The sequence below is a fragment of the Giraffa tippelskirchi genome, chromosome 10 (assembly GCF_054371585.1).
Source record: "Giraffa tippelskirchi isolate mGirTip1 chromosome 10, T2T-mGirTip1v1.2.pri, whole genome shotgun sequence".
NCBI classification, from domain to species: Eukaryota; Metazoa; Chordata; class Mammalia; order Artiodactyla; family Giraffidae; genus Giraffa; species Giraffa tippelskirchi.
Genome location: NC_137284.1, coordinates 160,880,788 through 160,904,823, shown reverse-complemented (window position 1 = coordinate 160,904,823; position 24,036 = coordinate 160,880,788). Strand labels below are relative to the sequence as shown.

General features: G+C 57.1%; 1 protein-coding gene across 1 annotated transcript in view; it reads left to right on the top strand.

The window, feature by feature from the left end:
* The window catches only part of PTPRN2 (protein tyrosine phosphatase receptor type N2), a 587,908-nt gene that overhangs the window by 473,182 nt on the left and 90,690 nt on the right, over positions 1-24,036 (top strand). The window contains exon 13 of the mRNA XM_081535514.1: positions 6,208-6,420. Within this exon, the coding sequence (XP_081391640.1) occupies positions 6,208-6,420 (213 nt within the window). The remainder of the gene's footprint in view (positions 1-6,207; positions 6,421-24,036) is intronic.

Below are 24,036 nucleotides of genomic sequence, written 5' to 3'. Positions count from 1 at the left end.
CGGCCCGGTGGCTGAGCGAAGTGCGCAGACAGCGGCCCCAGGCCTGCACCAGGGAGCCTCCCCGCCTGGGGTCAAGCGCGCTGCAAGGCAAACCCACCTTCTCTGAATTTAACTCGAACCGAAGTGTGAGAAGGTGGAGGTCTGTGTGCAGGAGACATGGGAACTCTCGTCTCTTTATCACCCCCTCGCACCCCACGCAGCCAAGGGTCCGCTGCTTGGCTCTCGAGAGGGGTGGCGAGGTGAGGCGGGGGGCCTGCCGGGCTCCCCCCTCCCCGGGCCCTGGGGTGGGCATCGATCCTTGCTCCGCGGCTCGCGCGCTTTGTGGCCGGGGAGGTTAGGCCCCCCCCCCATTGTCCCCGGGAAACGAGCTGAGGCCGCCTGGGGACCCCTCGGTGCCGTGAATACCGGCGGCGCCCAGGAACCCTGAACCCTTTGTGTCCGGCGCTGCGGTCTGATCTTTCTGACCTCGGTGCGGATCGCGTAAATAGGAAGGGGGGAGGGACAGGGAAGGAGGAGGGAGAAGGCCCGGGCCTGTCGAAAGGGGAGGGGCCGAAAACGGCCGTGCGCCCCCGGGAACCCCGCTCCGAGCGGCGCCGCAGCCCGAGCCTGACCCGCGCGATTCCAGGCGAGTCTCCAGGCGGCGGCTTCTCAGGCTCCGAGAAGGAGACGAAGCGGAAAGTCCAGTGCTGAGAAGGGCTGGGTCCTTGCCTAGGGGAAGCTCCTTGTAGAGCAGGGGCGAGCCTGCGGACCGCTGACCCCAGGGGCGCGCCCGGCTCCAGGCAGGCCGCGGGCAGACGGTGCGCGCCGGCCTCGCGGGCCCCTGGCCGCGCTCCGAGTTGATTGGCGGAGCCTGAGTTCGGGTGCAGTAAACCTGCTGCGGAGTCGGAGCGATGGCCCGGCCGAGGCGCGCCCGTCCCTTCGCGGAGCGCTGCCGTCCATCCCTCCGGCCCGGGCCCCACTCCCTCCACCCCAATTTGGTGCTTATGAAGCTCTGCTAAAAATTAGTTCACAGGGGAGTGTTTTTCCCACTTTAAATATAAATGTCGTAAATCTTCCCTGACACCTGAAAACAGAGTGTTTCCCCAAAACTGATCTTCCAGGAGTACTTAAAGATGCAAATAGACTATTTATCATCTTTTGTGTATTTATTTTTATGCCTATGCCTGAAAAACACCTCACAAATAGCCGATTTTAAAACGGCGTATCCCTACTTTATTTTCATTAAAGTTTACATTTAACAATTATTGTTTCTTGGAGATTGTTTTCTTTTGCCCTTATAGGCTTTTTTTTTTTTTGGCTACTTGAATGGTAGATTTGCAAGTACAATTTCATCTGCACAGACGAACAATAGCCTTCAGCTGCACAAAGGATTTCTCCCACCCTGAATTCAGACCGCAATGCCTCTTGCTCTGATAATAGCTTCTGAAAAGATTTTGTAATGCAGAGAATTAATACATGATTATTTCCGCCTGACTTCTCTCATTTATTAGAATTCTGTGGCGGGGTCCAAATTAAAACTAGTTCAGTTAACAGCTTTTAAAAATACTTTTAAAATATTTTAAGACACCTCCCCCCTATATTTTTAAGTTTGGTCATTCCCATGGCTTGAAAAATGTTAAAAATTTTTGATCAGCTTTAAGATGATAGTTACTATATCTTAGCAAATATATTTTAGTAAACTTATCATGAAATTCCCAAGTAATTCTAAGATGATTCATCTGGGAAACCAAAGACAGACTTGTTTTAGCAGCTCATGAGTAGTCCCTAAAATTAATTTCTAAATTTTACAGAGAAAAATATCTTTACCATTATAGTAACATAAAAGTGCAGAGGAACACAGGATAAGGCTGGGTTTGCAAATCAAATTCTTTAGAAATGATGCAAATGAAAACATCCACAGTATTAGAACTTTAGTATCAATGAAATTGCTACATGCCAGTGCCCATAAGTTTTTGTGTACAAGTGTGTTTTAAAACTGAAGTCAGTGACTTAGGTAATGAATTACTCTTGCTAACTGGTTACATAGCACAGTCTTAGAAAAACACTAAATTTTTCTACCTGTCAACAAATATTTTTACCATGAAGTTTTGTATTTGTGTGGTTGCCTCTATTCTCAATCAAGTTTGGGTATAGAGTGTTCTTTTTTCTCCTCTCTTCTTTTATTTTAAGATTACCACATGGACTGCTAAAAAAACTGTTCTGAAGATATTTTTCCAGAAATGGCTCAGAAGATAACATAAAGGAAGCCCCATGCACCTTCACTTGTAAGCACAGATCAAAATAGTTTAACTAGGTCAGGACAATGTCTGCGGGTGCTGAGGGCAGTTCCACTGATTGCCTCTGTGGTCACATGAGTATTTCAAATCACAGCTTCTCAAATATTTTATATTATAAATTCAAGGAGCTGCAGGTGGAGATGGTTGAGTGGGAAAAAGATGAACTTCAGTTTACTCTCAAGATGCATCTAACCTGATATAAAGTTGACTTAACTCTTCCTGAATATTTTTAAAAATCATACTTTTCCTACTTCCGAAGCTTAGTAATACATATTAGTGTGTATGTCTCCCCTACATCCTAGGGTACATGACACCCCACACTCTCGGTGTGCCCAGGCTGCAGGGACTGCTTCCTCCAACCCTCCTCCTTCCTGCTCCAAACTTTCCGGGAGGGAAGCGAGCTGCCACTGTACAGAAGGAGGCGGTCCGCTTTTAAAAGACGCCTGACTGTAAATGTCAAAGTCATAAATATTTAAACATTATTTTCTTTCAATTCCAAGTCAAGACTGACAAGATGCCTCTAATTAGTGGAGGGCTCTCTGCAGGGCTCAGCCCCAGGTTGAGATGGCAGGAAGCACCTGTAGTCGCAGGCGCTCCGCAGGGGGACCCGGGCCCCAGGTTACTCCTGGAAGGACGGACTCGCCTTTAAGCGAAAGCACACGTGTCCTTCTCTCACCTCTCCTGGTTAGCAGGGGTCCTGAGATTTTTTTAACTCTACGAAAAAGAAAGGAGATGAAATAATCCTAAATTATTTCAACACAATCACTGTGACAAGGAGGGAGTTTGTGCTCTTTAATTTTTTTTTAAATGAATATAAATTTTTGTTTCTTCCAAGATTCCTAACACTGGACTTGCAGTCGACAGTCGCCGCCTCCGCACTCTCCTGGCGGCACTCTGTAGGCCGTGGAGTCACTGAGCCGCCCGCCAGGAGCGTGACTTTTCAGGTTCCGACCGAGGTGCCCTGGCGCCAGCGGGAGGCAGGGTGCCCAGCCGGCCGCTAAGCTCCTGCGGCCTCAGCACCACCGTGGTCGGAACCCGGGTCTCCCGGCCTCTCGCCGCCCCGCCCGCCATCCTCAGCCTCAGCACACCTCTCCCGATCCACCCAGCCTGCCGACCCAGCCATCCCTTTCCTGGGGGGGCAGCTCCGGCCCGGGGAAGTGGGGAGCAGGGCAAGGGCGTAGAAGAGGGGACTCCGTGGGCGTGGGTCCAGTTCTACACCCTCGGGAGGCACCTGGGACCCCGCGGGGATTGGGCAGTGGGGGCCCGGGAGGAGGGACCCGCAGTCCCTCTCCTGGACGCTCTTTTTTGACCTCTGAGCCAATTCCAAGCGCGGCGCCAGGGGCAGCAGGCAGGCTCCTTTCCGCTCCCACCACCCCACCCCCCACCCCCGCCAAGCGCACCGCTGGTCACGGCGCCCGTCGGGTTCGGGCATCAAGGATGCTTAGGCCGCCTGGCCTCCCCCGGGAAGAGCCTGGGGGGAGGGGGCGCGCCCCGCCGGGACCTTTCCTGCCGCCCCAGGCCTGGGCCAGGGTAAAGTGTAGGCCGCCGCCGGCCTCCTCCGGGGGCTCCCGTGCGCTCATGGCCTCCCGCCTGGAACCGAAGGGCCAGCGGGCGTGCACCGCCCGGGAGGAGACCGGCGCAGGCCTCCGTCCCCAGCGCGCTGCGACGGCCCGTCGGTGCGCACTGAGCTGTGGGCCACCCACTTAGGCGCCGCGCTTTCCCTCGGAGCCAGGCTGGTCACCGCGCGCGTGTGCGCGTCCCGTCGCGGGCCGAGAAGCTTCGGGAAGCCCCCGTTCCGGGGCGCGGTCAGTCACGTGGGCGCGGGGTCTTCCCGAGGCCCGGGCAGGACCCCCCTAGGTGGGGCGCGGGGATCGCCGCTCGTCTGTGCCTGGGCGGGGTGGGGAGCAGCGATGGCCCGGAGGGCCGAGGTGGGGGGGCAGCGGGACGCCCCCTCCGCCGGCCGCGGCCCCTCCTTTGTTGTTGTCCCGGCTGGTCTGCGAAGACTCGGCGCGGCGCGTGGCAGGGTGTGGAGGACCCGGGCCTCTCTGGGAGCAAGGGGGGCGGCACTTAGGGGATAGCGGCGGAGCGGGAACCCCCGCGGCCGAGTCCCGCCGGCCTCTTGGGGGAGCGTCCCAGGCCGGCGCGCGTGGAGAGGGGCGCGCATCCCGTTAACCGGCCGCGGCCCGACGGGCGCCAACCACCGGCCCCGCGTGCGGGCGAGGAACTGGGCGCAGGGTGGGAGGCGCAGGGGTGTCGGGCGCCCTCCGGGCCCGCCCGGGGGTCCGGCACCGCGGATGGGCCCCCCGCCCCGGTCTGTTTCTGGGCGCGGGGAGCGGGGGCGGCAGCCGGCGGCCTCGGGGTGACTGTTCTGGAAGCAGCGGGGTGGGCCGGAGGAGGAGCGAAGGGAGGGTCGGGAGGGGCGGGGAGGCTCTCCCGCCCGGTGCTCCGTCCACGCGGAGGGCCGGGCTGACCGGCCACCCCGGCCGGGGGCCCCGCGCGCGCTCCCCGCGCCCGCTCCCCGCGCCCGCTCCCCGCGCCCGCTCCCCGCGCCCGCTCCCCGCGCCCGCTCCCCGCGCCCGCTCCCCGCGCCCGCTCCCCGCGCCCGCTCCCCGCGCCGCCCGGCTTCCGGGTCCCTCCCTCGACCCCTCCCTCCGCGCCTCCCCCCGCGTCCCCGCGCCTCCGTCCCTCCCGCCGCGGGCGGACCTGCCGTCCTCCTCGGAGCCGAGCATCCAGGCAAGAAAATCCGGCGTCTTTTCTCATTTCGCCCGCGTTTCCATTAACCCAGTCCTGGCATCAGCTAATCCGCCGCACGGAAGGCAAAGGAGGCTAATTAATGACCAGCTTTTCCAGTCAAGACCGGCGATAATTGCTTTGGTGGCCTTTATGATTACAAGATAAAAACGGCCCGGCCTGACATAAGAGGCCCTGTGTACACTGGGAGCCGGAGGAAGTGAGGAGCTGGAGGCCGAACGCGGCGCAGAAAATCACTAATAGAAGGGAGATAATGAATAGGCCGGCCAGGCATTCATGGGGAAAAGTCCATTTTGTTACCGCGCGAAATTAGGTGGTGGAAAGGCGTCTGCTAATTGTGCTCATCCCGCAGCGACCCGCACGAGGCGGGCGCGTCTCTATTCATTTCCCGGGTAATTGTGGACGGCGTGCTGGCCAGAGCCGGTCCATCCTCCCCCTGGCGTTTTTTAATTGTTGCTAATATTCCTTATAATGAAGCTAATGAGGGCGCACGGAGACAGTGAGAGCACAGAAAGGGTGTTCTGACCCCCCACCTCCATCAGGCCTGAGAAGCTGATGGACCTGGCTCTCTTACCTTTCACCCGCTGAGCAGTGAACTCCTGGACCATCGCGAGCCCCTGTCTTGCAGCTGCTGTCAAGGAAAAGTGCCCAAGTCCGCCATGTGGGGGTCTGCGCGGGTGCAAGCGCCGCCCCCCACCCCGTCAGAGGTCTGTACCGGGGGGATGCTCCTCAGAAGGAGAGCAGAAGGGCTTCTGAACTGGCCTCTCCCTGCAGTGTAGCCAGGAGTAGTCGCCTGCCTTCACAGCTCGGCCACTGGTCCGACCTGCGGCTTCTACCCCCCCACCCCACCTGTCCCTCCACCCCAGATACCTCGGTGATGGCCCTAAATGCCCCTCTTACCTGTTGTGAAGGGAGAAAGGCTTTGTTTTACTTAAGGCAGTGAGTTAGCTGCCAGATACTTTGTGTTGTTGAGTCTGAGTGATGCTGCTGCTGATCTTCTTGGTGAAACTGCTGACCCAGGTGCGCCGTGTCCAGAGGACCCTGGCCGCTGGGCTGGGGGCTGTACTGCTGGGCGCCCTCAGGTCGGTCGGGTGCCAGCCCAGAGCTTTACACTTGAGGGTGTGTTTGGAAAGGATGGTTTTCAGGAGCTGGGAACTCACCTGCCCCCTCTCGTTTGCAGAGAAGCAGAATCAAGCTTCTGCCTCACCAGCAAGCACAGGAGGACTCGACCAAGTTCGTCGTGCTGACCCTGGTCTCCATCGCGGCCATCGTGGGGGTCTTGCTGGCGTCTGGCGTCATCTACTGCCTGCGACACAACTCTCAGGAGAGGCTGAAGGAGAAGCTGTCCGGACTGGTGGGCACCCCGGGCCCAGACGCCACCAGCGCCTACCAGGTAAAGAAACGCTTTTCTCAGTGCCGTTTCCATCCCATCCACCCTGAGAACAGGCCCTCCCCGTGCCCAGCGGTTGCTCGTAGTTTGGGTTCTTGTGTGATGACGATTTGAAACTTCTCATTAGCATTCATGTAAATACCTTGCAACCCTGGTTTTCCTGCTCTAAATTAATCTGACGCTGTTCTGGGATGGTCTCACGTTAGCTGTGAAAGCAGGCTGCTAATTAGAAATGTGGAGGATGTACAATACATGAATTATGTATTATCTGTTATCTTTCTTAGTTTGGGCACTATTAATAAAAAAACAAAAGGAGTTGGAAGATAAACTGGTTGTATAGATGCATGAAGATGTCTCTTAAATCATTGACTTTCTCGGGGTCTTAGATGAAAAGACCCTCTGACCCTGTCTGTTGCCGCCTTCGCTGTGACTTGGATGACGTGGAATCTCAGGCTGGTGGCTGGGAAGCACACCAAGCCGTCTTTAGGAGAGCCTTGCGGGGCGGGTTACAGGAACAGCCCCAACACACCTGGAAAGAAATGGGGGCCAATGAGAGTGAGGGGAGGCAGGTTCAGACCAAACTGGACAGGAAAAACTCACAGGATGTCTGGGGGTTCTGGAGCACACACTCCGGGTTCCATAGTGCTCTGTAAGGACAACACGCCTCCAGTTTTAACAGCCGTGTGAGCCCGGAATATATGCCGGCCAGGGCATTCGACTGCTTTTAACAGAAAATATAATATAACTCTGAGTATATTTTCCACCTGGGAAAGTAATTTACTCAATCATCTTCTTTAAAATTCAATCGGTCTATTTTGTAAAAGACTTTCTCTCATTGCATTGGAGTGCAGTCTTTGTTTTCTCAGGTCACATGACTGGTATGGAATATGTCATGTAAATAATGCATCCTATTTTACAGTCACATCTATAAATATTATCATTCTGTCATCACAGTTACACTGTTGGAGGATGCTCAAGCTCTTTCCAGAACCACCCGCCCCCAGGAGCTTATCTGAGAGACACCCTGACCCTATCTCACATAAGGCACTGGGATGAGTTTATAAAATCGCTCTGCTTAAAAGAGACCAGAAGACAGCCTTCTTCCCCATTTCAAAACTCTTGGTGGTGTTGCTGAATGAAGAGAGTCTCTGGTTTTCTGGAGGGGGTCAGAAGCCTGGTCGGTGCAGTCTTTTCTTATTAAAGAAACAGCAACTTGAGATGTGTGGGAGATGGCATTTCAAGAGCAGAGCTAGCTTTGCTTCAAAGCAAAAGAAAAAGCACGTTTGAAGGAGAAGCTTGGGGAAAAATGTCACACCAACTAGTAAGACTTTATCCAGAAATTCTATTGAGCAAGGCCAGTATAGGCAGCCGGGTCTGCTGGGCCAGGCCTGTGCCAGGACATAAATAAATTATCACACCGGTTCTGTTCTGTGTGTGAGAGACGGGAGATCACACGGGCGGAGGGTTTTAGAAAGCATGGCATCCTTTGATACGCTTTGAAATTCGAATATGAAATATTGATAGAATGGAAAGGTTGGGCTTGCATGCAGAAGTGACTCATTCTGACAAAAGTGCAGGTTGCAAATGCATACTTAGGACACAGTTTGTGATAATTAACAGGAAAAAAAAAGCTTCCCAGTGACAGCTCTAATTAATAGTATCTGTAATTAAAATCATGCCCTTCCAGCAGGAAAATTGTTTGAATTTCTTGGAGTGACCTTTATGTGGTTCCTCCTGGGGGCATGGTGGTTAAGTTGATATTGATTTTATAATGAGCTCTGGTTTGTTTAATAAGAATCTGTAATCCAGACAATAAATGAAATGTGTGCTTTTCTCCAATCCAGATTAATAAAAAAAAAAAAAAGAAGGAAAGAAGACAGAAAAAACTTTAAAAATAGGGTCTAGGAAACTTTGGAAATGAAAGCATTGTGGAGATTTTCTGGTGGGCTTGGCTCTGAGATTGTACAGAATACCCTTGTGGGAACTGCTTTGATTGAATGTGGAGGTTTGCTCCCTCGGAGTGGACCGTTCGCTGCTCGGAGCACGCTGGCCCTGGGCTGTCGTCTCGCTTGGGCTTGTTTTTAGCAGAGCACGCTCAGCAGATGGGCTGAGGCTGTCCTCCTTCTCAGCTCTGCATTTGCTGAGTCATGTATTAAGGACTGGTGGGGGTGCCGTTACACAGAGAGGAGTCTGCATCTGTAAACAGGGCAGGTATTCATGCATTCATGGATCCATACTTCATTAGGGCTTTCTATAACTGCCGTGGAGACCCCTTCAAGTTTAAAAATCTGCCTGAAAAAGTTTTTTAAAGTATTTTGAACCCAAAACAGTCATTTTCAGACGGTATCTTGGGCTCCCGTGCTTCGCTTTCAAATCATTGGACTTCCGCACTTTGCTAATTCTACCCTACACTCGAGGTTGCGGGTACCCTCATCCCGGGGTTACAAGGAAGACGGAATGACTTAATATGAAGCTTTATTTCATGGGGCGTCTGGGAATATCCCGTTCATTTTATGAAATTTCTGAAGGAGAAAATGAGTACTGTGCACGTTCGGGGAGAAGCAAGTGGCCTGGGAATGATGGAGGGGTAGGTGGCCGTGTCATAAGTTTTACTGACCTCAGAATAGGAGGAGGTCACCCTTTAAAGGAAAGAGCTGAGAGTTTCCTGCAGGCCTTGTCAGGGGGTAGTGGCGGCTCAAGGCTGGTGGTCTGCAGGAGGGCCTGGTGCATCTGGGCGTCTGCCTCCTTCTTCCCAAGCAGAGAGGCCACGCGACTCAAATAAACCGCACAGCAGTGGCGCTGCTGTCAGACTCTGCTGGCAGGACAGCCCTCGTGCGGTTGACCCTTCATGAAGCCCTGGTCCTTCGTCGGCTAAAATCCGTCCCTGGACGTCCCTGGTGCCCCGTGCCAGCCCCCGCCTGCTCGTAATCCAGGGTTTAGGGGTTCCTGTGGGCTCGCGGAGTGTCCCTGAGTTCTCGGCGGGTTTTTTTTTTTAAACTTGTTTCCAAACAGCTAGTAATTTGCATTCTTAGCTTCCAGTGCAAATACGTGTAAACATTTTTTTCTCTTGTCCCTTAAAATAGAACTATCTTATAGACAAGAGTCAGCATTTTAAAGACTCTTACATACGTGTGAGAGTGTGGTATTTTCATTAGCTTTTCCTATTGGAAAAATCACGTCTTTCTTGATAGACTCATATTTTAACAAGATATCAATTTCACCAGGTAATCTATTGAAGTTTAATTTGCTTGGACTTGAAAGAATTGAGTGTATTAACTTTTAGAAGAACTGAAATCCATCTTTAAAGGTCATGTTTTAATGGGATTCTGCAATTAAACTTTCTCCATTGTTTTAGCAAATGTTACTTTTGTCCTCTAAATAGATAAACATAAGATACTTGGATTAAATCTGTATTTTTGATCTAAAAGGCCAATTTCTTTGCTTTTATTCCTATTTTCCCCACAAATGGCACATCACGTGACACGCACATTATATGCATACGCGAGCGTGTATTCACACACACGTGCTCGCTGAGGGCAACCCCGGGGCTGCAGGACCAAGTCACAGCCCATCAGTGAGTTTTGTCACGTCAGTGTCCTACTTCCGTGGAAGGGGATTGGGCAAGACTGGGCAGAAACAAGCCGCTGGATGATCAGAGGTGTCCCCGCCTTCCCCTCCGAGTCTCTTTGAACGCCGCTCTGCGTCTTCCAGGCTTTGATCATCTCAGAGCAGCGGCCACTCCCCTTCCCCTTGCGAGGGTGCAGCTCTGCAGAATCCCCGGTGAGGAGGCCTCCTCTGATGGTCTGTCTCCTGGTGCCCACAGGCTTGGGGCCTTCGGAGCCAGACCCAGAGGAGAGGACGGGGTCGGGCCGGGGGCACGTAAACAGTGGCCCCAGGAGCCCAGAGGCCCCCTGACCCCACCCTGGGGCGAGGAGAGCCGGGCTCAGCGAGGGGCAGGCCCCAGGCCAGCTCGTCTCCTGGCCTCTGACTCGGGCCGGCTCCCAGGTGAGTCTCCTCTTCTCACCTGGTGTAGCTCCCAACACAGACACCGACCCCCCTCGAGGTGGACAGCAGTGAATTCCTGGGGTTTACTTGATCCAGCTTCTAAACTAGCCCTTCCCACTTCAGTCCACTGCGTATCTTTTAGCAGCTTGGCATGGCTTTATGTTTAAATTCTCAGGTTGAAATAATTTTGTGTGCAAATTCCAATAAGCAAAATCTACCCTGCTTTAAAATTGGAAGGGTGCCCTGAAATACTGTTAAAGGACATTTCTTTCTGTGACGACCTAGTCAGGCCTGAGGACTAGTCTTTCGGGTTTTGCCTCTGCAGAAGTGGCCGTCAATACCAACCACCGCAGGCAGAATTCCCTCAGGACGTCCCGAATTCTGGTCACGTGGCAGGGGTGTGGGTTTTCAGGCAGCAGCCAGGCTGCTGAGGGCAAGGCCCCGAGATCCCTGGACAGGCCTGGGCCCCGCTGTGAGTCTGCAGCTTCCCTGCCTGCAGCCTTGTGAGAACCCCAGGAAAACGTGCTCACTTTTTGGGTGATGAGAGCAAAGGGACCCGTTTCCGGAACCTGGTTTTTGCCTGTGTTTTCGGTGTCAGGGGATCCGGCTCAGGGCCGGCGAGCTCTGACCTGCGTGCTCAGTCAGACTTTCCCGATACCTCTCCACTCCGGGTCTGAACGTGGAAGACCTGAATTGGTAGCATGTTTTTCTCATAAATCTTAAATTTTCAAACGTGCTGTTTCCAAAAGCAGCGACTGTACACACGTTCCCTTGGAAATAGGCCCTGAGATTTGGAAATGTCTTCTTGGGGAGGCTGGAGTCTAGAAGGGTGGCCAAAGAGACAGCTGCGCATGCCCGGCAAACATGCCATCCCGATGTAGCAGCCGCTGCCCTGATCGGACAGTGCCAATCAGACAAGACTTAGGAAGCACCGAAGACCCCCCAGTGATGTGTTTGGGGCGTCTAACGCGAAGGATGCTGGGGCCTGGCCTCTGCGGCGCCCCCGGCACCCCGTGTTAGGCACTGCGGTCAGCTCTCCTCTTGGCAGTGTGTCCGCGGATCTGGAGTTTACCCCAGGCGGCCTGGGGAGTGGCGGCAGGAGGGGCTCGCCCGGCCTCCTCCGTGCAGGCCGCTTTCCCGGTCTCGTGCTGTCCTGTGGCAGCCGAGGGCAGAAAGTGTACCCGAGAGGGAGGTCCAGGCGGGCACGGTTTGGGGCGGGCGGGGAGGGAAGGTGCATCACTTTCATTGACTCTGACTCTGGCGGGGGGTGGTGTCCGCGTCCGCCTGCCCTTCTTGGTTAGCATGGGCTCTCACCTCCACCTCCCAGACGCCCAAGCCACGCGCCGTCAGAGCCCAGGGCCTGGAAGACCCTCCAAGAGCCCCACCCTGTGCCCCCAGCCAGCAGGTCCCATGAGCGGTGCCCGTAGACATGCTGGGAAAGCCTGCTCTTGCCCTGGTCCGTGCCGCGGGGCCACTCCAGGCAGCAGGGCCTGTCGTACGCGTGCAGGAAGTGGGCATGGGGTGGGTGTGACTGGTCCCAGGCCCCAGGTGGCGGGCAGCAGAGCTGAACTGGCCCCAGGGGACAGGCAGGTGGCAGGGACGCTCGCTGGACAGGACGCCCTGCCCCCGGTCTGACAGCCCCTGTGCCACCTTCCTCCCGAAGTGAGAGCACCAGGGAGACACCAGAGAGGCGGGCGTCGTGCCCCGCCGGCTGGGGGCTTCTCGCAGACGCGGCGGCGGCTGCAAACCCACCCCAGGCCTGGGCACCGCGCCGCCTGGGTGACTGAGAGGTCGTTGGCACGATGCGGACCTCCAGCACCAGGGTCACGGGAGGGGCGCAGAGCCCGCTGGAGGGTGGGCCGGCGTGCTGGACCCTGCTGGCCCGACGGGCACCTTTGGGCCCAGGGTCCCCCCCAGTGCCACGCACGGTGACAGGCACCCACCCGTCAAAGGCAGCCAAGCCCAGCTCTTAACACCACACGGGCCCAGCACGGCAGAGGGCAGAGCTCACAGAGGGGAAAGCGGACGGCCGTCGGCTCAGACCGTCGGAGGCCACAGAAGTGTGTTTACGAGGGGAGAAAGCTTCGAAAAGAGCAGCTGCACCACCCAACCTGGGGGTGTCAGGCAGGGGACAGCGATTTCCAAACGTCAGAGAGGACCATGCGGGGACGAGGTGAGGAAGACGGCCCCTGCGAGCTCCCGATGCAGGGCGGTCTGCTGACCCGCCCGGAGCAGGCTGAACGTCCACACTGCTGTCTCTTGAGGCCCCTTTGGCTTGGAGTCTGTGTGCCTCGGTGCTGGGACCCTGTCCCCACCCCTGGCCAGCGGCTGCAAGGCCTGTGTCACCCTGGGGGAGGGAGCCTCGGGAAGACCACATGCCTCGAGCCAAGTAGGACTTTTCCAGAAAGTCTTTTCCAGAATCCACTTCTTCCAGTGATGACATCACAGTTGCTAAACAGCAGGGGCAGAAGAGAACTCTGTTTGAAGCAGGGTTCACAGGGGGGACCCGTTCACGCTGGGTTAGGCATGTGCCTGAGATGAGAGCTCTGTGATGGGCCCTGGGAGCCTGGGGCGGTCAGGGAGGGCTTTCCAGAGGAGGTGAGCGAGGGAGCTCAGACGGAGAGACAAGAGGCAGGGTGCCCAGGGGAAGAGGGAGCCGAAGTCTGGGCAGTGGACAGAGGCGTCTTTTTGGAGCTGAAGCTTACACTGAGGAGAGAGAGGCCTTTGGAGGCGGTGGAGCCCAGGTCCGAGAGGGTCTTGAATAGATGGAGGCGGGAGTTCCGGGAGCCAGGGAGGCTGTGTCTGTGCTGCCCGAGAGGCACCTCTTCGGGAGACGTCACCGGAGGGACGCCTGTGACGGGAGAAGCTCCGTGACAGTGTTTCTCTCCTGCATCTAGTCAACTGCTCTTACACTTTGTGGCTCAAGATATTTGAGTCTCTGTTGGGGTTTTCTGCCTTAGAAGTGAAAGTTGCTCAGTCGTGTCCGAATCTTTGTGACCCCATGGACTATACAGACCATGGAATTCTCCAGGCCAGAATGCTGGAGTGGGTAGCCTCTCCCTTCTCCAGGGAATCTTTCCAACCCAGGGATTAAACCCAGATCTCCCGCGTTGCGGGCGGATTCTTTACCAACTGAGCCACAAGGGAAGCCCAAGAATACTGGAATGGGTAGCCGTTCCCTTCTCCAGGGGATCTTCCCAACCCAGGAATCGAACCAGGGTCTCCTGCATTGCAGGCGAATTCTTTACCAACTGAGCTATGACGGAAGCCCTCTAAAGCCTTCCTGCTTTGAAAGACTTGCTGATAATTAAGAATGGAATTGTGGCGGGTTATTTATTAGCAAGGGCAAGGTATTCATACAGGTGACTTCCGATTAGGAAGGTGACAGTCGTGAAAAAGTATTGTTTTAAGATTCTTTAATGTAAAAAATAATGCAACCAGCAAAGTTAGGTATCTGGGTGTGTGTTTGCATGCGTCTGTTACTATTTGGAGAATAAGAAAAGGAAGACTCACAAATGATTGTATCAGCAAGGAAGGCCAGATGCTTTAAGATGCTCGGTTGTGTAAGGTGTGTGAGGGTTACCGACAGGAAGCACAGGTTTCTGATATTTCATCGTAAATGAGCTGGAAGAGTCTGTGTGATTGACGGTGGGGTTATTAACACTGCCCAGGATGTTACTGTTAGTATGGAACTAGATGTATATCCTCTAAAGTTAAAATTTTTGGATCCGTTTTATATGTAAGCATTTTATCATTTTCATGTTGTATATAGTGAGGCAGAAGAGTAAGCAGTGAAAGGAATGCTCTTTAGATTACACCCTTCACAATCCTGTACACTGCGCTCTTTAAGTAGAGTCCCGGTGGTCTTGGGTGGGGGGGAGGCGTTGTCTGTGCAGCAGCCGTCAGCTGGCAGGGCGGTTACAGCTGGGTTACCTGGCCCCCGTCTCCCCACCCCGGCTTCCCCTCCCCTCCCACACCCGAGGAGAGGTGGAGCCCTGAGTTCAGCGACTGCAGAATTTGACTTTGAAACGAGAAGGGGAAAACGAAGGGAAAAACTCAGTTCTCCTGGTGTTTGCTTTCGAACTTTCTCTGCTGACTTCGGACCCAGTGTTTCCTGGATGATGGCCGTGAAATGTGCGTTTTAACTCTGATCCCCCATCCTTGTGGCCCCCCACTTCCAGAGACAGATTCCTGGGGCGCGTCTTGGGTGCCCAGACGTCACACTGGCTCCAGCAACCTGCGACTCACGGCCCCGTGCCCTGGCCAGCAGTGCCCTCGTGTCTGCTTGCCCTCGGGTCCCCTCCCAGCCCCCCTCCTGAGCCGCGGACGCCCCTTCTCGGGCTTCCCTGCAGGGCTGCCGCCAGCTCGGGCCTGCTGGGGAAGGTGGGCCCCTGTGCCTTCCTGGCGGTGACTGCCTGAGGCGTTCCTGCTGGCCTCAGAGGTCAGAGCCTCATCTCACAGCTGGGAGAACCGAGATCAAACCGACTGACGGCGACTTGCCCCCATCACCCCGCGCATCAGCATTGGGGGGCCACATCGCCATTCACAGCAGCTTCGGTGGCGTAACCGGGTCCCCAGAGGACGCTGTGAGTTTGTCTCTGAGGTGGAGGCAGCTGCCTGTCCTCCCCCACGCCCCCGCGGCCCTGCCCTCTGCCTTAAGGAGGCAGCGGGCGGGATGGGGAGCTGTGGGGCCCTTCTGTGCCCTGCCTGGCTCCGTGTTGGCCCCGGACGCCCCCTCGCGCTCCTCTGCCCTGGAATCTTTGTGCAGGCTGCAGCCTCACTCTGAAAGCCCTCCCCCAGCTCTACCCCCGAGCGTCCCATCTGTCCCCCGGCCGCCCAGCGCGGCCCCTCCTGAGGACCCTCCTCGGCACCTTGGAACGCCCTTCACTTCTGGAGGGGCTTTCGCCCCGGGCTGAGCCAGACCCGAACTCGACTGTTCCTTCCCTGGCGTGTCCTCTGAAAAGAAGGCGCGGATCCGTGGAATGAACACTCAGCCCCAGCAGGGACCTCTCGGTGCCGGTAAAGCCTGATCGGCAGGTGGGTCTAAGGTATCGGTGCGAGAGGAGCTGGTCAGGGGCGTGTTTAGAACTCTCCCGAGGACATCACCCTTGACCTCCAGCATCCAGAGCAGCGCCCAGCACATGGCGATGGGCGTGTGTTGAGCTCCACACGTGGATGAATGTGACAGCGGTGATGACGGACTATGGGGATTCAGCATCTGCTGAGCAAGGAGAAAACCAGGAAGGTGACAGAAGTTTCTTGTAGGAAACAGCTGCTCATCCATGTCCACGTCAGGTCCAGGGTTCTCTGAAGAGGTGGGCAGTTTGTTTCCACTTGACTTGGCTGTTTTTTTTAATTGTCTGAATATGAACCTGAAACGCCCATGCACACAGATGGGGACACTCCAGGCCACCTTTGCTCGCAGAGGCCGCGTTGGACGTGAGCTGTGAGGCGTCTCTGACGTTCAGGACCCAGTGAGCTGTCAGCTGCAGGAGTCCAGGAAGTGTGGGGTTTGTTTCCTGTTTTATTTGTCTTACGATGGTGGCCCCACTGGGGGGCTTCTAGCTGGACTGGAACCCTCCTGTTTGAGGGCTTCTGGGTCTTGCCGGGGTTGTGGGTCAGACACAATGTCTCCTGCACCTCCGTGAATTCCAGCTTTTAGTTGAAGCATCAGAGATCATTGTGGAAACCATGGTAACTGGGTCAGGAGAGAAAGGAGATGCTCCGTGGAGTCACGTGTTTCCTTCCCATGTTTTCCTTGTCGCAGCTCTTCCCCGACTTCACGCTGATGGTGATCAGAAACAGGGCAGACAGCGTGTGTCCCAGGTCTGAAAGGACATGCCGGCTTGGGGCGGGACCTCGTGCGCGGCGGACGAGTCAGATACACCGGGAGGAACTTAGTAACGTGTCTTCTGGGCCCGTCTTTAACCAATAGGCCAGCCGTAACTTTGTGATTTCATCTCCTGCGCTGTAGAGCTATGGAAAATGAGAGCAGTCTCAAGCTGTCACCGGCGGCTCACAAGTGATGTCCCAGCCCCACCTGAGGGCCTGAGTCCAGCCCCCAGGCAGCCCCTGCCCCCCGCAGCCTCTCGGCCACTGCCCGGTGTTGGGGGCCTGGGCCCTAGGGGCTGCTGGCTGCAGGCGGTACCCACTGATGAGCGGGCATCCTGAGAGCCTCATTGTTCTGTGCCAGACACCAAGTGGGACAGAGGACAGGAAAGTGACTGCTGCTCTTGGCTTGGCAGTCGAGGACCGTCCAAGTGGCAGTAACTGGATGCAGGGCGGGGCTGGGGGCGAGTGCAGAGGCCAGGAAGGTGCAGACGGGCCAGTCCCGGCCGCACATCTCTGACTGCAGACTGCTCCAGACTGAGATGCGAGCAGGATGCCCTTCTCACCTCTGTCAGCTGAGGTGTGTCTCTGTCTTTACCTCTCATTTAGAGAAAATGTTTACAAAATGGGAGCCATGACTCAGTATTGCTCCGTAAACACTGCTGACTGGGGGGCTGTCCTGGACAGTTGACTGATGCCATGGGAGCCGGCACTTAAGGCAGCTGCAGTCTGGCCAGAGGAGCCCGGGTTTGCAGCCAAAGCTGTTCTCAGGGTGTTGGCTGCTGGCGGGGCACAGGTTAAAGGTCAGAATGAGCACTGCCTTGTGGAGACTCTCAGGCCAGCTCGGGATTCACTCTGGAGACGTGCTTCTCCCCTGCATGGGCACGTGCACGGATGTATGAGTGTGTGCATGTGTGTGCATTCATGTGTGTACACATACATGCATTCGTGTGTGCGTGTGTATCTGTACACGTGTGTGTACACGTGTGCGTTCGTGTGTGTACGCATTCATGTGTGTGTCGTGTGTGCACGAGTGTGTGCATGGTGTGTACACTGTGTACATGGGTGGGTGCATGTGTGTGCACATGGTGTATGCATGTGTAAGCATGCTATTCTGCCAAGGGACTGGAAACGTGATCTGGGCATCACCAAGCAGCTGGTGGATGCAGTGCAGAGGGTCCAGGACAAGTGGTGGGGACCCCGTAACACACGCCAGGGATGGAGAGACAGGCCAAGCACCGGCTCTCGTCCAGGGAGCAGGAGGCAGCCTGGGTCGCGGACCCCGCCCGCTGCACCTGCTGCGGCTCTAACCTCCCCAGGGCCCTCTGCTTCCTACCCAGAAATGGCCAGGTCACCCGATCCCTTATGAGGACGCAGGGGAGCGCTGTCCTGGTGTGCACGGAGCACGCACCTGTATCCATGTCCCAGAGCAACGCTGAGCAGATGAGCTACTTTCAGTGAGAGGGTTCCCGTAAAACCCCACCCTCACCCACCGTGAGTCTGTGCTCACGGCCACCCCTGGCCTCGTGGCTGTTCCTCCCGAGTCACACGTGTCACATGTCACAGCTGCTGGGGGGAGAGCCCGGCTCACCAGGCGAGGCTTCACTTTTCTTCCTGTGCTTTTTCTCAATGGGACATTCCTGGACCCGGAGTGTCCAGGTCAGACATTTCACTCATTTATTCATTTTGAATGTAGAAGTTGCCAGTGTTAGACATACCTTGTGTGGGTTTTTATTGGAAAAGTAAAGCCTGACCAGTCAACTACAAACGATCAAACTAAGCGGTAAGAGAAGACCTGCCTGGGCCTCACCCTGAGGGCCCGATCCAGGGCCCCCTCCTGCCCACGGGCCGTTTGCCATGGGGCTCGCGCTCACGCCACCTCCGAGCACATTCGTGGTGCCTCCCTGACACTGCGTCTCCGTGGCCTCTTGCACGTGACCCCACCTCCCCGAACGCCACTCTGGGGCCCCCTGTACCCCTTGTTCTCACCGTGTTGTGGGGTCCACAGAGCCTTCCAAGCTGGGCTGAGGCCCTCCCAGGGCAGCCGCTCCTTTCCAGCGTTTTTATCCGCTCGGAGAGTAATTGCCCCCTCCCACCCACCCCCACCGGGCACCTAATGAACCCCTTTCGCTTTCTCCCAGCTTTGTGCATCCCTCCTCAGCTTTGCCCTGCTGCACTAATTACGATCCCAAATAGCCCCACAAACCCGGCGCCTTTGTGTGCACACTGGCGTCCCCTGCTTTGTTCCCGCTGCTCCGTGAAAGGGACAAAGAGGTTGTTCTCAAGCCCGGGCAGTCCTGTCTTTCCTCAGGCGGAATCCAGGGACGGCAGGCCTTTTCTCTCAGAGCAAGCCCCACTTGGTCCAGGTTCTCCATCAGATAAGATTCCAGAGAGGAGACGCTGGTACGTGTGAGGGTGGCCTTCTGCCGCCAGAGTCCTGTTCAACTCACTATGCAGATTGTGCCACAGCGCAGGGACCCTGGACACTCTGCAGACGCATCCCAGGGCCGGGGCCGCAGACAGCGGGGAGGCAGGGGGCTTCACAGACAACGATCTGGACACGCTGTGCGCTCCTGGCCTCTGAGCCCGCATCCCTGCACCCCCGCACGCCCGCACCCCCCTCCCGCACCGCCACACCCCCGCACGCCCACACGCCCGCACCCTGAGGACCCCTGGAGTGGGAGGCCTCAGAGCTTCAGCGGATGCTGTGCTGACTCTGTCCTCTGGACCTGCCCGCTCGGGTGGCTGGCAGGGCTGGCCGGACTGAGGGGGCGCCTTGCACGGTGCCAAGAGGGGGACCCACGTTGGCTTGATGGAAAGTTCATGCCCCGTCTCACCTCTCTTGACCAACAAGGATGCGGTTGGATGTTCTAAAGTATCGGGACACGTGCGTCATGTGTTTGATGACTCTGTGATGGAGTACTTGATTTTAGGGGGACTGAAATGCTGTTCTTTTCTCTTTAGCAACTTCTGAACTCTGGTGTCCCCAGGAAGGGAGGGAAGAGAGCCTTCCCACTGCAGACAGTGGTCGGTCAGCAGACTGGGTTCCGCACGGCCCGTGCCCTCCCCAGCAGGGGCACAGTGCGCGTGGAACGCTGCCTTTCAGTCACGGTGTCCTGGGAGCAGGACCTGAGCGGGCGTCCTGACCCCCTCCCGCATACCCACATGTGATCCAGGAAGCTGGTCAGGGAGCCCGTGTCCGGCAGAAGGAAAGCGTGGACGGGGGCTGCACGCTCGCCTCACGGCCCAGCCCTGCGTTAGCTCTTTGCCCTTGCGCTGTTGGAATGCCCCCTGCAGCCCTGCAAAGCCCTCCTACCATCATCCCCACCTCTACAGGTCAGGAGGCTGACGTCCAGACACAGGCCGCTTGTCCAAAGCCTCGCAGCTGCTGAGCGGCCGAGCTGGGACTCAGGCCCAGGGCTTCTGGGTGGGAGTCGTTGCCTGGACACCCTCGACCCGAAATGCTTGGCATGGACGGGGTCTGTCTCCAGCCAAGCTCTGTCCCCTGACCCCTGTGACCCAAGGACGGGGTCTGTCTCAGGCCAAGCTCTCTCCCCTGACCCCTTCAGCCCTAGATGCCAGATGTGGATGGGTCTGTCTCGGGCCAAGCTCTCTGACCCGCTGGGTCCGTCTTCTTCCTGGACTGGCTTCTGAGATGCTGATGGCTCAGGAGCCCCTGCTTCCCAAGAGGAGAGGCCCCATCGACGCTGGTGCTGCTGCTGCGGGCTCGCCAGCCACACGGCCCCGTCTCCCTGTGACTGTGTGTGCCACCCCACCCCAGGAGCTCGGGACACTGCATCTGGCCGCCTCTGTGACTGTCCCCAGACCTGCAAGGGTCCGGAAGCTGAAGACACACAGACGCGCAGAGAAGCATCAGCTCCCCGGAGACCGGCGTCCTGGAAACACAGCAGCGTGGCCCCAAACAGGCGGTTTCCTCTTCGCTGTTGGAAAAGTACTTTTCTTTCACACGCGCCGTCTTCTTTCCTGCTAAAGCGCAGGCACTGTGAGGAGAAACAGATCCGGCCAGACTCCTAGTGGGAGTGTTCCCTGAGCCAGGGCTCTGGTCACAGCTGCGGAGAGCACTCGGTGGGAAGGGAGGCCCCCATCTGTGGGTGCAACCCCGGGGGCTCCAGCTCTGTGCTGGCGCCCACTCTGCAGGGATGGATGAGGGGCACCCTGAGCCAAGAGCTGTTTGAAGGGAACCCATGGACGACTGGTCGACCCACATGTAGGTCTGCGACCAAGAGACACCTGTGGCTGAATGTGCCCGTCTTTCTCTTCATAATGGACTGCCTCTTGGTTATTGAGTCACGTGAGTCAGAACCCGAGGATGGTAATTGCCTTTATCCACTCAAGGGCATCGTGCTAAATGCTCAGGATCATCCTTATGAGAGTAGCAAGTCCTGGATCATGAGCAGAGTCTGTTTTTAATCAAAAGAGAGTTAGTCTGGATCTTAAACTCCCTAAAGATTGTTTTTCAGTGGAGGGGCCTGAAGGTGCGGTCCAGCCGAGCACAGGCTGTTTGCAAGACTCTCATCTGTGCTCAGGACGAGGCCCCGCTGAGGACACGCCCCGTCAGCGAAGCTGAAGGGCCTGTGATAGCAGCGAGGAAGCAGTGGGCTTCCCCGGTGGCTCAGTGGTGAAGAACGCCAGTGCAGGAGATGCAACTTCCCTGGGGCGGGACGATCCCCTGCAGAAGAAAACGGAAGCCACTCCAATATTCCTGCCTGGGAAATCCCACGGACAGAGGAGCCTGGCGGGCTACAGTCCATGGGGTCGCACAGAGTCGGACATGACTGAGGGACTGATACACACACACACACACACACACAGTAGTTCGTACCTCGATGGGCTGCGCCCCACAGTTCTCATTCTGGGGTTTCCGTGACCTCTTCCAGGGAGTCAGTGTTCGGTGTGGATTCTGCCCCGTCTGCTGGCTGCCAGGGTTACAAATGAGGAAAAGTCCTGAACGTGAGTGGGCTTGTCTCTGGGTTTCTTTCAGAGCCGGCTGTGGAGTTCGTTCAGCGCGGTCAGTTACCTTTCGCTCAAGTGGGACGCCTTCCCCTGATGGTCATAGACCATAGCTCTGGACTGTAAACCCCCGTCACAGGCTGTTACTTACAGGAGATTAGTCTTGGCGACCCCAGTGTTTGTCACTCGAGGCTGCGAGTGTCCTGGCCGATGCTGCATGGCCCTTCCTGGTCATAAATGCAGGCAGTGAACTCAGGGAAGCGCGTTGGCCGGGTCGCGGTTCTTCCCTGTGATGGAAACTCACGTTGTGAACTGCACATTGCATTTAAAATAAGTGGTTGATCCCAGCTGGTGCGCTCTGTTGTTGCCTGAGGGGTCAGCGGGTTCACGCCTTCACTGTCACTGTGCGGACTGCGGATGCCTTTTTAGGGAGACGTGGTCCTTTTAAATGAAGAACGAGGCTCCCTCTGCTAGGTCCCCGTCTGGTCGGGGGGCAGCCTGGTGAGCCCACCACAGCAGGCAAGCGGCCTTGCTGAGAGACCCACAGAGCACAGCCTGGGACATTCCCACAAAACATACCCCTGGGCGATGAAAATCCACCCAGTTAGTCTCCTGGCCAGACCATTACTAAGGCAGGTAGTAATGTTCTAAAAAGTTCATTTTTCCTTAGAAATTTTTAATTTTCAAGCAATAGCTCAGAGCATGGACAAAATATAGAATTTCTGTTATTCACTTACAAGCCTTAATCAACATAAAGGACTAATTTAAAAGGCTGTACGGTGATCCCCAGGGATTTCCGCATCTTTCTGTGACTGTCTGCCTCTCTGGGCTCACCCGGAGCATCCTGTGCCAGTGCGGGGGGGCGGGGGACGTGGCCGCCGGTCGGGGAGGTGGCCACAGTGACCGTGAGGGACTCTGCCTGGTACTGGGGAGCCAGGACCGAAGCACTCGAGCCCCTTTCTCGGACACCGGGACCCGTGTGTCCCCTCCAGGGGGGTGTGGTCATTGTCAGACTGGGGCGGGTCAAACTAAACTGCTTTGGGGTGAGCCCCGTTTTTGCCTTAGATGGACCAGTCTGGCCCTCTTGGGTTAGGTCAGGAGCTGCGGCAGGGGTGGGACTTGCCTCCTTGCAGGCCTGGCGTGTGCGCGGCGTGGCGCTCAGCTCTTTTCGGCCTGCAGCAAGCACAGCTCCGGCCCCACAACTTCTGATGGTGCCACAGCCTGCTAATCCGAGCCAGACCCAGCACGTCCCCACGTCTTGGGTCTGGAGGGCGAGGCTGGGACTCCAGCCTCGAGGACTGCCGCAGGCAGACCCCAGGGGGAGCCAAGCTGCAGGTTCGGGGGACCCGGGGAGCTCAGCCCTGAGCCTCACTGCCCCAGCCACGCCAGGTGCAGAGACCTCCCCACTTCTTGCTTCCGGAAACCCAGGTCCCCCAACGGGGGCCAAGCAAGGATGTGGGATGGGAGCCCAGCAGCGCTCCCCCAGGGGTGACGCGGCAGCTCTGCCTCCTGTGCCCCCGCCTGCGGCCCCCCTCCTGGGGGACTCTTCCAGCCACGTGGGCCCCTGCCCTCTCGTCCTCGCTGCCCGCCTCCTGGCCTCCATATCCACCTTCGTCCACCCCACGGGGGCCCCCGTCCTGACCCCTCAAGGCCCCTTGCCGCTGCTCAGCTCCGCCGGCCTGCCAGCCAGGACGTGGGGGCCTGACTGCACCCCCCAGGGTCCCCGGCGTCCAGTATCAGGTGGGCGGCTTGCTGAGAAAGTTCGTGACGATGCTGAGGGTCACCCGGGAGCTCAGGCCTGTTCCCGAATGCTCCACCAGAGCCCAGTCTCCCACACGGGCCTCTGGAGGGCTTTGCCTGTGTCCCCATTTCAGAGGAGGAGGTGGGGGCGCAGGGACGCTCGCTGGTTTTCTCAAGGTCACACAGCCAGTGACCGCGGTCCCCAGGACTCAGCATCAGCATCGCAACTCCGGATGTGAGTGGATGGACCCTTCCCGGAGCCAGAAGAGAATCAGCATGGGCGATGCCTCTGTGCCCATCGCAGCCGCTAGAGCAGCAGGTGCAGGGCCCTGAGCTCCCGGCGGGCTGTGCTCAGCCAGGGCGGCCTTGCGTGCTGTCCGGAGGGGCGGCTTCACGGAGGACTGGGCTGCCCAGTGTTCCCTCGGGACTTGCCTCCGCTGGTGATTTGCGGGAGCTGGGGCGAGGCAGCTGCTGGGCCCTGGGCGTACCACCCCTCCTGACCTGTCCACTGGCGCCAGGCCGGGCCCTCCCAGGCCCCCGGGAGCCTCATCTGGCTCCGGCCCCTTGGTGTCTCATCTCCCCCTGACCCTCTCCTGGCTCTGCCACCTCTCAGTTCGTCCTGCCTCGTCATTTATCACGTAGAAGCTGGACTGTGGTCAGTTTGAGGTCAAGCATCCCCCCTTAGCGGCTGCACCCACTTCTATCTGCAGGTGAAAGAGGTCTGACCCTGCGTGGGCCCCCCGGCAGTAGGCATGTGCGGCCCGGAGCCCGCTCTGTGCAGGCGAGGGGCCTCCTCTCCAGCCTGGGGCCCGTGGTCACTGCTGGTGCTCTTGGATGGGGGGTGATGGCCTGTCTTGGATCTTTGCTGCAGCTTTTATTTAAAACACAAAGACCCACGAGGAGAATCCGCTCTCAGTAGTGGCCTGGCAAGTGCTGGACCTGAGTTGCAGGGCCAGTCCCAGGGGGCTGCAGGCACCTATGTGAGCTTGGCTGGCTCTCAAAGTCGGTCCTAATCACAAGTGACTCGTGAGGAGACCGTGGGGGTGATCTGGGGCACCCCCACCTCTAAAATTC